Source organism: Plectropomus leopardus, chromosome 4 (assembly GCF_026936395.1).
Source record: "Plectropomus leopardus strain MGB_pleo_1.0 chromosome 4, ASM2693639v1, whole genome shotgun sequence".
Classification (NCBI taxonomy): Eukaryota; Metazoa; Chordata; class Actinopteri; order Perciformes; family Serranidae; genus Plectropomus; species Plectropomus leopardus.
The window spans coordinates 28,604,605-28,617,313 of record NC_142179.1 but is presented as its reverse complement, the minus strand read 5'-3'; the positions used below and the strand labels follow the sequence as shown (position 1 = coordinate 28,617,313).

The window sequence follows — 12,709 nt, the reverse complement described above, 5'->3', positions numbered from 1 at the left end:
TGTTTAATGCAGGAAAGTTTAGCCAGTGTTCAAGGACTGAGCGTAGAGAGGAACCTTCGTTACCTTTGTGGTTTGAAGGGGAATGAAAACACTGTCGGGCCATTGTGGGAGTGAGGGGAGCTAACTTCCTGTTTTGAAGGTAAACGACTGACGTGAGTTTCTCTTGATTTGCCTTGTTAAAGAAATTTATCGTAAACTCGTTAATTCATGATTTATCAATTAAATGACAGATACATTCAACGTTAGACATCAACGCAAGGGTGTGTGTGTGGCGCTCGACGTCTGCTAAGTTAGCTGACATGCTACATTGTAACTTTTTTTTCTCAGCCTTAAGTTAGCCGTAAGTTAGCAAGTAAAACTGAACGTAAGTTAATGTTTACAGTAAAGTCAAACTTAGTCTTGTGAGCAGAAATGACAAAGATACATTTATTAGGCTATTGGGGAGCGTCTACAACAGCCAGTTTGCACTAAGTGTCACCTGTGTCCAGACGACGTTTGTCGGTTGACCTCGACGTAACGTGACGCAGGTTGATCTGAAGCGAAGCTGCTGATATAAACTTGTATTTTCTTGCACGTTTGTGTTTTCAGTATTGACTTACGAGAGTAGTGAGGAGCGGAGGAGCCATGCCTTTCCTCCACGGGTTTCGCAGGATTATATATGAGTATCAGCCGCTGGTAGACGCTGTCATGTGTGTGGTTGGACTGGAGGAGGGAGACGGAAGTCACGAGGACAGGTAAGTCATAATATTATTTCATTTATTTTTTTATTTTGTGATGTGCGATTGAGTCACATCAAGCATTTTTGTAACCCAGTGAAACTTGAGTTTTGCTGAAGTAACTTTGATTTTATAGTTGACAATGACAAAATCATCTTTTCCTCATTTCTGATAAGTGTTTGGAGAATGTACCCCTGTTCTTGTTTTTGAATAGTAATGTTTGATAAGTTTTAGTTTGTCAACACAATCGCAAGTTTAATTTATGTCTTTCTTTAGATAGATAGATAGATATTTGGACCATGTAAAAAACGGACAATAAAAATAAAACAAAATGGCAATAAACACAAATTGATGAGAACCAATACTTAATGAACAGATTCAAACAAGCAACAAGAAATTTCATCTTAAATGTTGGAAAGGGAGCGATAGAAAGAAAAACAAAAAAAGGAACAGTCATGGTTACACATGCCCATTTTTTAAAGAAGTCTGTTTTTATGCTGCTGTTACATTACAGCTGATAGATGAGTCTGTCTGTATTTATCACAGATATCATTCAGTCTGTGAAATCCATTGCGTCATTTGACATGTTTTCTGTGAAGAGTCTGAAGCAGAAAGCCTGAGAGACAGTTGATAACCAACTCGTGGTATCTTGTTAGCTCTGACTGAAGCCTTAGGGGTTTTGTCGAGTCACCTCAGTCAAAGAGAGCCCGGCTCTGTTGAACTTGCCTCGTAGTATACCCCTCAGAAAGATAGAAAGAAGAACGAAACAAAAAGAAGCACAAAAAATAAAAATCATCATTACATATGTCCATTTTCAAAGAAGGGCTTATATATATATATATATATATATATATATATATATATATATATATATATATATATATATATATATATATATACAGTCTCTTAAAGAGTATATACATCAGTTAGTTCAAACGTTTATTCCACTGTGTGGTAGACCATCAATTTTTTTTCCATTTGCTATCAAAAACAATTTCTCTCAGTCTAAGCTGGCAGGTCATTTTGATCATGATATAAATGGTATCATTAATAAAATGTAGCTCATGTTCAGTTGTCTGTTGCAGTTGTTTAGCTATAGTGTCCTAACTGCTGCTTGTACATTTAAAAAGAAACACTTACTGCATTTCAGTTGGACTAACACAGCTTTCTGCTCTTGTGTCCAGACTCCGAAGCCCTGAGGATGAGTCTGGTATTTGTAGCTCTCTAGCAGAGCTCCTAGAGCGGGAGTCCCAGTCAGAAGTGTTTGATGAAGGCATCAGCTACGCTCTGTTTAAGGTGGCAGAAAGGGGACTGGGGTACGCAGCTGAAATCCTTCTACGCCATGGAGCTGATCTAAACTTTGAAGGTGAGAAATCAAGTGTTTTTTTTCTTTTTTTATGAAGCTCCTTTCCTGACAAATTGCAATACAAGGTGCCTGACAATAAAAAAGAGAAACAACTATATAAATAAACACAATGCAAATACAATACACATGCTGCTGCATTTTGAATAATCTGTAGTTTATTGTATGCTTTCTGAGGTCGGCCAGAGAGAAGGGTATTGCAGTGATCAAGCCTGCTGGTGATAAAAGCGTGCATGAGTCTCTCAGTATGTCTGGTTGAAAAATGATTGAACTTTGGCAATATTTCTAAGGTGGTTATTTATGTGGAATTCAAAATTTAAATCAGGGTCTAGAAAGACACCGCGGTTTACTTATCCATTGACAGTAGATTACAAAACAGTAGATGCCAGTCGGCACGGTGCGCTCCCAGTTTTGAGAAACAGGCAGAAGTGTGGAAGCTGAGAAATGTACTGCTGTGGAGAGGTCGGTAACAAAATGTATTTTAGCCATCTAATAAAGTACCAAGTTCACTGCTTCACCTTGCTGTCAGACAGTGATATGCAACTTTAAAATGTATCACTCTCTTCAAAGCCAGACTCCATTGAGAGAAACAGTCATTTAACATGGCTGAACACAGGAGCTGCTGGTCCACCGCTGCCTCAAACATTTATTTTGTTTGTGTGATTGTGTGACTTTGGCGTTTAAAAGAGTTACTTTGGATTCACCAAAGTTACACGATAGCAGAAACTAATTAACAGATAGATGCAGTAGTAGACCAGCAGCTCCTGCGTTCAGTAAGCTAAATGCACTCTTTTGTTCAAAGGAGTCTGGTAGGTTGTGACGAGAGCATAGATGGGGTCCAAACAGGCCGTCTGACAGAGAGGAAGAGCAGTGAAAATATTCTCAATACAGCGTACATTTAAACTGTTATTGTTTTTTTAGGTGGCTGAAATATATTTAGATAGATTTCGTTGCTGACCCCCGTCCACAGCAGTACATCGTTTAGCTTCTGTGTAATTTGTTGTACAAAAATACATCTTGTCCTCGTAGCGAATTAAGTGCAGTACTATCATTAAAACTTGGTTTTATTCGGCCGTACTTCCCCAGTATCTAGGACTTGTTTCTGTAACAGCAGGGGTATCAAGTTTGAGGGACAATCACACTTTGGAAGTGTGCTAAAGTTTTAAAACTTTAAACCTTTAATCCGTTTTTTCCCCCAAGGGAAATATATTTTTGCTGTAATGGCTAGTAACTAGCCTTCCACAGTAGCTTCTACTTTGCTCCAGTTTCAGTGGAGGCTCTTGAGTCTCTGCCACATGCAATTTGTCATGTGAATGCATAAAAAAAATAATGACACACGAAACATGAGTGGACCTGTCATTTTCACATTTTACACAAGGAACTGCATACTGTAAAATGAGCAACTTGTCATCCATATACACTTGAGAGAATAAGTATCCCTGTAGTAAATTGTGGTGGAAAGTGCAGTGTGTCTTGCAGCTGTGATGAAACCTGCCAGGGCTCTGCCAGACTCTGCTGTGGTGACCTCTGGTGGTAATAAAAATGTCTTTCCCCAGGGACATAATTAGTGGATCCTGGCAGAGGCTGCTCCATTCATCTTTTACATTTCTTGAATGCTTCTTTCCAGAAAGTTAACACTGACAATTCTCCCACATAGCATGCAAAAAAATGTAAAAGTTTCTCTTTTCTTTTTCAAGTTATCATCGTTGGCCTTCATGTTTAAGAATAGCGTGTGCCAGCTCTGTGACTGGCACTGTGCTGAAGCAACAGCGTATATAGTCATGGCTGCTACTAACAGTGTTCTTGTGTGTTTCTGTGTGATCCCTTTCTCTGTTGAGGCTTATCTGCTAAAAAAAAGTCACAGCATATTGTCAATACCAGGAGTACATAAGTTAAAATGAGCACATAAAAGAGTGACATTCTCATACATTTGACATGATCACATGAAAATAACATATACATCACATAACAGTCATTTTACATGTGTTGCTTATGTATATGGGTGCATGTTTGTGTTCTTCCTAATCAGTGGCAGTATATGTGTATGTGCATCATTTTATTAGTGTGTGTGTGTGTGTGTGTGTGTGTGTGTGTGTGTGTGTGTGTGTGTGTGTGTGTGTGTGTGTCTGTGTGTGCAGTATGTACCATCTCTGTGTATCTGTTTCTCTGTCTGTGTACATGCAGGTTTGGTTTTGTTTTAGCTGCTGTTTCACCTTAAATGTTTATTGATCAGTTTTTTGTTCTTATTTCTGTAGGTGGGGTATTCCAAAAATGTTTTCCTTTTGCTGCAAAAGATGATAAACGTTTTTCATTATGCCATCCTGCAGTTGCCATGTTCTGAACCTCTAGTGGCTGCTAAATTGTTGTTGCTGTTATTTTGTGTCATTTTGACAAAGTGCAGCTGACACGAGATTGTTGACATGGTTGAAAATCAGTTTGATAAAAGAAAAAAAGTTAATAAAGCTGTCATAATTTAGCAAGTTGGACTTTTTCAGAATTAAACAGTGGTGCCATTTCATTTGTTATCCTCAGTGCTTGTTTATGGAGTGATGGAAGGGGTTTGACAGTTGACTGTGGTTATGGGATAATTGTAACTTTATCATGGTATGCATTAACAGTTGCGCCGCCTTAGGCCCTGCTCACACGCAGACATGTCTCTGCAGGTGCGGCAGCTTCAGAGATGGGTCGTGCAAAACAGCACGGTGCACCTGTGGAGTGGGGCACTAACTAGCCAGCTAGCCTTTTTATTGGCATAACAAATAGCATTATACTCAACAGAGGGATTGATCTGGCTGCTTACACAACTCCATGCAAGCATTCGCCAGACATTGTTTGAATAATGGGGGTGACCTTCACCGTAATTAAATATCATTAATATCAGTATTCCGTCTGCATTTGCCATCGCACTGTTTCTATCACATCAGCATCAAAACAGTAGTAAAGCCCGCCTCTTGCTTAATTTGATTGGCTCTCTGACCCAAGCGTGACATGCACAAGCAGTACAACTTTTATGCATGTTTAAAAACCACTGGAAAACCACAATGCATGGTGCAAAATAGCAGTGGAACCAGGAGTGCCAAACCATAGGAAAACCGTGGTTTTGTTTGGAGATGCATTTTTTGCAATGTGTCTCACTGTGATCAGGGCCTTAAGGGATATGTAATGGCTTACCATTCTAAAACAGTTTTGCCTTTACTAATCAGGGTTAGATGAATATTTTCATTTGTTAATGTCTGCTGCTACACAGGAGGTTTAAGTTGATATATAAATGACTGTGCCATCACACAGCATTTGATTATCGACTCTGACCTGTACTCAATACTCTGGACACTGACCTTAATATATACATATTAGAGAATTTGTCAGTAATGCACACAGTAGATGCACCTAGTAAGTCACAAACAGGTGCAGGTGCAGTTCTGTGACACGCAAAACTGAGAATGAAGTTTAAATGTGTATTGTCTGCTGCTAAGCTGGATTGCTGCCAAGTACAATTGGTGAGACAGCCCAACAGATAACAACTTGAAAACAAATTTGCAGAATATTAAGTTTGTCAACACATCTGCTCCTTTACAGCACTCAGTAAATATTTCAAACACAAGCAAACACAGAAAACACAAATCAACAAAAACTCTTCAAACATATGCATTGGGTTAAGGCCAATCGGTCTCCATAGCCAGCATTATACGAAAGTACGGTGTAAAGTTTTGCCCAGAATCATTTAAAGAAAATGCATTATTGTCATCAGTGTTCATCTGTCTGATTTGTATTTTATCTCTGTGATAAAACTCAGTTTGTATATTATAGATGTTTGTTTATGCTCTCCAGACCCAGTGTCCTACTACAATCCTCTACATATAGCAGTTTTGAGGAACAGGCCAAACATGGTGAGGCTGCTGGTCGGGCACGGAGCAGACGTTGAAAAGAGAGACAGGGTGAGGCAAATGTTGAACTTGGATTCATATCCTCTCTTGTTCTCGTGGTGTCTTCTCTGTTTTCTTACGGTTTATATAAATAAAACAAATATTCCTTGGTAGATCCATGAGAGCAGTCCTTTGGATCTTGCCAGCGAGGAGTCGGAGAGGCTCCCCTGCCTGCTCGCCCTGCTGGACCTCGGTGCTGATGTGAATGCAAGGGATAAACATGGTACATTTACATTGCCGAGCATTATTCAAAAATGTTTCTTCTGTCACTCAATCATTATTCTAAAAACCGATTACTTTGGTCGTGTCTCCAAAGGAAAAACACCTTTGCTCCACGCCTTGGCAAGCAGCGATGGACTCACCGTGCACAACACAGAGAACATCCAACTTCTACTTCAGAGAGGTACGGACTGTAAAACACCCATCATCTTCAATTTGCCTTCTTGTCCACTTCTGGTCAGTCGAGTACCCTCTCAAGCAGGATCACGGTCAAACCACTACTGTCAGAAACTTGTGTTATTATGCATACCTTCCCACCTGTATGCATTTTTAGATCAAAGTAAACTGTCAGTGGTTGTCAGCCTAAAATATGCACATTCACTTTTAAACATGAGTGAAGATGGAGTAGAACCAATCCTGTGATTCAGGCATAAAAGCCACGGACTGACAAGATTTTTAACTGTAGAATTTTCTCAAAGCTGATTTTGCTCTACCACTGCTTGGTTGAGAGACAGATTTCCAGTCCTTCACGATAAGTGGCATGTGGGGTTGACTTTAGGCTTTTGCTGGTATCATGTGGAGTTTATGAAGATATCAACGACCAAATTGCCAGGTGAGAAACAGGCCAAATAAATGAATTCATTAATAACAATTGTGTGACCTAAAAATACGTTGTCAAGACAACTCATACCTAAACGTATGTTATGCAGACCCATTTTTAGGATTTTAATGACAGATGCATCTATGTATCCACCGAAGCCATACAGAGAGCCTCCCTGCGTCTTTAGCGCGTACGTCACGTCATGGCAGTCACACGGCCTTCCTCTTAGCATGCTCGGTGCAGTTAGCTGATGGCATCAAAGATCACGTTCTCCAGGAAGACCTCCACACACCGGGGGTCTCCTCGTAGATCGCATCTGAGATATGCTTCATCCCACCACAGAAGATGATGAATAGCAGCTCTGCTGCAGCTGCTGGGTCTTTTCACTGTGGACCTAAAGGTGACGCTTGGCACACTGAGTCCCTTTCCTCCGTTGACTCTGCCATTAAACCTCTGATTAGTCACTCTGTTTAATGGCATCTTCATTCACCAAGTTATTTCATTTGAAGTGTTTTACTGCTGTTTAAATGTAGGGCCTTATGTAGCTATTGCAAATATATGTCTGACAGTTGTGTGCGACTATATAGGCTGTCAACAAAAACAGTCCAGCATAAATCCTGACTGTGATCATCATACACGTGCATCTTTAAGTCAGTAACATCGGAAAACAACGGATTTAACAAAAATAGATTAGTATGTGTACCCTCATCTGTCAGACAGGTAAATAATTTGTTTTATTTATTTGGATTAAAAATTTATGCCGTTTTAAGAAGGTTGTAGCAGAACTATTTACAAATGTGTGTGGAGAGTAGGGGTCAACCGACATTGGTTTTTCAGGGCCGATACCGATTATTAGCACTTAATGAGACCGATAGCTGATATTTGGAACTAAAATGCACTTCTAATAAAAATGAAAATATTTCAGTTGAAAAGTAGAATAAGCAATATGACAAACTCCAACCAAAAACTTTGTTTAAATGCCTTCTGCAAATGTTTAATCAAAACTGAGACTTTTTAAGATCATACACAGAAAGTTCCCTACAACTTTTTTTTTTTATAAAGTTTAGTGAAAATTTAAATAAAAGATGAATGAATAAAAATAGCTCCCTGAGGTTTTACAAAGTAAAAGTTCCTCCCGTGCTGACATTTTTGCATGTCATGCAGAATGCCTTCCCTGGTTTTGGTTGAGTATATTACGCACATTTTTTTATGAATGTTATTGCAGATCATTTAAACAAACACAGATTGCCGACACAGATTATCTGCAAAATTCCAAATATCAGCCTTGATAATCGACCAGGCCAATAATCTGTCGACCCCTATTGAAGAGGTATACTGTATTACTGTATTTCAATCCATGCGTGCCTAATCAGATTTGTAAGTGTGTAGAAGAAACTCTAAATGTGTACTGACATTTGTAAATGTGTACATAGAATCTGTGAATATTTAGACAAATTAGTATGCATACGTAGATATTTATGGCTGAAAGGTCCAGTTACAATCTAGGCAGGTCTCTCAATTGCCTGTTTGTTTACATGTGACTTTTGCCTAACTTCTGCCGTGGCAAAGATGTCTGTGGTGATTTGTAGATGTGTAAGGACATTTGCCGGTACTGCTCTGCCGCACTGTGCCTCAGTAGCTCTACAGATGAGCCTACATATCGCCAGTGGGTGGCAGCACCCTGTGATTTTGTGTCTATGCATGCATACAGATTTATCTATGCATTCACAGATCTATGTACATATTTACAGGTTTATGTTTTTTTTTAATTTGAGGTTTTTGTGGGGGATTTAATTTTTTTTTTAAAGATTTGTCTGAATTGGCTACTTTCAATACTTTAAGTACATTTTCATGACTATACTCACTTACTATTAAGTTACATTTTCAAAATAGCACTTTAATTTGTAACAAAAAAATTTCCCAGGGTGATGTTTGTAATTATGCTACGTAAAGGATCTGGATACTTCTTCCACCACTGCAGATTTGGCTACACGTGTACAATTTTTAATGCACCTTCTGATCTTCAAAGATTCACAAATCTGATTACACACACACAGATTCTGAATACACATTTGCAGTTTCCTGTACACATTCACAAAATTCAGTATATTTAGAGATTATTGTACACATTTACAAAACTCATTACGCACACACGGACTGAGATACTGTAGAGTTACACATCTGTCCACACACATTTGCAGTCAGTCCTGATGCAATAATGGCCCCAGATAAGGTTGGTAGTAATAAGTATAGAAAAAAATGAGAATAGAGACACAGATTGGGATGCTAGCTTCCTGCCTACTGATGATTGAAAGTAGAAGGTGGAAGGTAGATTTATTTGTCATTTTTTAAACAAAGTTAACAAAGTAAAACCAAAATTACATTTGTCCTTGATCCTGCTACATCTTTGGAGCTGAAGGATGAGTTGATTAAATTCAGCAGCTACTATGAAAATTCCATCTAGTTGCTTGGGCATGTTGCTGCTGGTGGCATCATTCAGTTTTCCTGCAGTGCATTTTTTGAATTTGCATCAGAGTCTTGTGTCCTTATGGCTCCCAACAAGGTCTGCCCATCCAGTGCAACAGCCTGATCCGGGATGTTAGGGGTTAAACAGGTCTCTGTGAAGATGTACGCAGAGCAGTCTCTGATCTCCCTTTGCTAAGCGAGCCTCAATCGCATCTCATCCACTTTATTCTCCTCTCTTCGTCCAGCGCTTTTGGTTTCGTTTTCCCCCTCTGGTCTAACTGGACGCTCCTTTTTTATGTGAGAACAATTGCAGGTGCTTCTGAAGAAAAGGGTCAAAACATGGGAGGAAAAAAAACATGGCACTCACGTGTACTGCAGGAACAAATGCACTTGAATAAAGTTAAAAAGACTTTTCAAAACATGGCTACTTGCTTTAAAAATACCTAAAACACCAACCGGTTTCAACCTCAATGTCTTCATCAGGGTGCAGACCTTTGCGCCCTGATGAAGACTCTGGGGTTGAAACCCATCTATGTTTTGAATAAAGGCTTTTTAAATTAATTCAAGTGCATTTGTTCCTGCTTCATGCATGAAGTTTGTTTTTCCCTCCTTTTTTTTAACCCTTTTAATATAAGCAGTAAATGCTTATTAAAGAGCCGTAACCAGTAAATACTCAAAGAGTTATTTTCATAAAGGACATAATAATTATTCAGTTGTGCAGTTGTTAACTGATTTAGATTTGATGTGATGCTATTCTGATGTTTTCTTCACCGCAGGTGCTGACATTAATGCTGCCACTGTAGACGGTGAAACAGTTGAGTCATCATTGGTGTTTCTGGTTAAGGAGGCTCTTGAGGCCAGTGCGGAGGACGCTGCTGAGATCGGTAACTTCTGCTTAAAAACCACGCGGCTCCTGCTGGCTCACGGTGTGGACCCCAGCTGCTGTCTAAACGAGGACGGCGAGCCCTCCCTGACACAGACGAGCCTGGAGCACTTTGACCTGCTCTTCCCTCTGGCTGTGCTCTTAATCCAGAGTGGAGCCTCTTTGGTTTGCTCCTATCACGTCTCCTCCTGCTGGTCAGGTTACAGCCTCCTTTTCCAGCGGCTCCAAGCAGCCCTGCAGCAGTGCTCTGATCAAAGTCACGCCTCCGAGCTGCTGGAGCAAGCCGAGGTGTTGCTCGACTTAGCAAGGGTGGATGACCCCACGCCGCATCTGCCTTACAGGCTGGAGCTGCCTGTGCCCGATGCAGACCCTCACCCCTATGCTCAGGCTCTGGTAGACCTGCACAAGCGTGTAGTAGAGCATGACACGAGCCCTCCTGCTCTGGGATGCCTTTGTAGGGCTTTCATAAGGAGCCACCTACAGCCGTGGCCCCTGGAAGACAAAGTCAAAGCCTTGCCATTACCAGATAGACTGAAAGACTTTATCCTTCCTGAGCACACATATACACCAAAGCCTGGCTGGGACTGCTTCAAGCCCCAACATAGTCGGCGCTGATGATATAAGCTACTAATTTATGTACTGCCTTAAATTTAAATTAGGAGACTGACCAGGCCTGTAATAATTAATATAAATATCTCAGCATTTGTCCATAAATGCACCTAGACCTAACAAACGACTGGGGCCTTTTTTAAAATTCTTATTGTGTCGTCTGTGCCAAATCTACAGACAAATGTGTGTATGTTTACTTTAGGACACAAAGTCATATCTGTGCAAACTACAAAGTTTTCACTGTTGTGATTAAAGTAATGTACAGTGGAGTGAGTCATATCAATGTGTAAAATGTGCTGCAATACACAATAAAAGCCACCAGATGGCAGTGTTGTTCCTGCGTCTCAGAAGCAGCTCAGATGTCAGGGTCAAAGATTTAGTTATTCACAGTGCAGCCTATTTAAGTTGTTCCAGCGCAGTGGGCTCCATCTATATTTCATCTCCTCAACATGATGGTGGTGTACTGTGGAATTGTGTGTCTTCTCGCTTAACATGAAAGTGGACCAATAAAAACAGCCTAGTGTCTCACAAAGTGTCCTGATAGCCTGTTATATCCAGTGAAATCACATTATTTTATGTTTGTCAACATGTTACTGTTTATAACTGACCAGAAAGTGGCAGTGCAGCGCTGAATGTGATGCTCAAACTCAATGGCTAGTAAAAAAAAAAAGGAATACCACATGCTCGCTCACAATATAACTATTTGAAAGTGGGTGCTGAATCCTCAAAATGGATATCAAAGCAGTCAAAATAGGACAGCACTCCAATTAAAGCGTCTTTTTATTATTGCCACACACTGTTACCTTTTTATAGAGGAATAACTGCTACATATTTACCTCAGTTGAGCGAATGCTAAAAGAAAGAAGCAGGAATCAAATGCTACAAAACAGCAGGAAGCCTGTAGATGTTTTGACATGGTTCTACTGTGACACTGTGTAGCTGCAGTGGCTGCTGGCATGGAAAGTTTTACCAAGCATTCTTAATGCTAATGTTTAAATTCAGATGAATTTAGGGCCCCTTCTCCCTCTTTTTCACACGTACATAACCCTATTCTGCATGTTCCGTCTTTGCTAATAAACAAACAGTGGCTGGAAGAAACATACTGCGACGGTACAGGAACACCATAGGGTACATATGTGTTTGCGTCCATGTGTGTGTGTGACGAGCAAACTAAATAGGACATTGTGTTACACAACTAACCCCTTCCTGACATTGCTGAAGCTGGAGTGGCTCCAAGGCTTGCAAGCGCTCCAGCTCCTCTTGGTTATCTAGGTCACAGCCTCTGAGGAGAAGAGCCTCAGCAGCAGCAGCAGCAGCCCTGCATGACACACGCTTCACTCTCCTGTCTGTCTGAATCTCTTGACAAAACCTCAACACTGGCCCTGGTCGAATGAGGGAGAGAGAGTGAGCGAGGGAGGGAGGGGGGTTGCAGGAGGCAGAACGGTGAAAAAAAAAGTTACAGAGACGGCATATGTGGAATGGTTGTGTGAGCGCTCATGGAGGACACATGGAAATGGAAATGGCAACGTTGGATTACATTTATACAATACACTAGCTGTAGGAACATAATCCACCCAACCAACAATCACAATGCTGGGAAGAAGAAAAAAAACAGCCTTCTACCACAGAGTCCAATCCCTGCCTGTAGAAGGTGATAGAATAGAGATAGTGGGGGGAGGGCTAAGGCAGTACTCTCCATCCAGCATTTATTGGAAAACAGTGCGAGTGAAGCTCGGTACTGAAATTAGTTATTGATCTATTCTCTCCCTGAAGCCCATGGGTCTTTCCCACCACACCTGCTCATTCTCTCATAGCCTTTTCTTTCACTGCAACCCATTGTGTCTCTCAGCCGTTGCTTCACTAGCTTCTGTGCATTTTTGCTGGTGTTGTGGTTCTTTTATTTTCTTCAAATCATCTTGTCACATGCAC

The 12,709-nt window shown here is 40.5% G+C and overlaps 1 protein-coding gene across 4 annotated transcripts; it reads left to right on the top strand.

Annotated features, from left to right (window-relative positions):
- On the top strand, positions 1–11,315 carry asb6 (ankyrin repeat and SOCS box containing 6). Of its 4 annotated transcripts, none has more exons than XM_042488799.2 (7): positions 1–139; positions 589–734; positions 1,901–2,082; positions 5,908–6,014; positions 6,117–6,225; positions 6,319–6,405; positions 10,065–11,315. In XM_042488799.2, exons 2-7 carry the CDS (start codon positions 625–627, stop codon positions 10,784–10,786), a joined length of 1,317 nt encoding a protein of 438 aa, XP_042344733.2. In that variant the 5' UTR covers positions 1–139; positions 589–624; the 3' UTR covers positions 10,787–11,315. The 4 variants fall into 4 exon arrangements, with proteins under 4 accessions (XP_042344733.2, XP_042344732.2, XP_042344731.2 ...); XM_042488798.2 differs by having other exon boundaries at positions 26–152; XM_042488797.2 differs by lacking the exon at positions 1–139 and adding an exon at positions 157–260.
- The last annotated feature ends 1,394 nt before the right edge of the window (positions 11,316–12,709 follow it).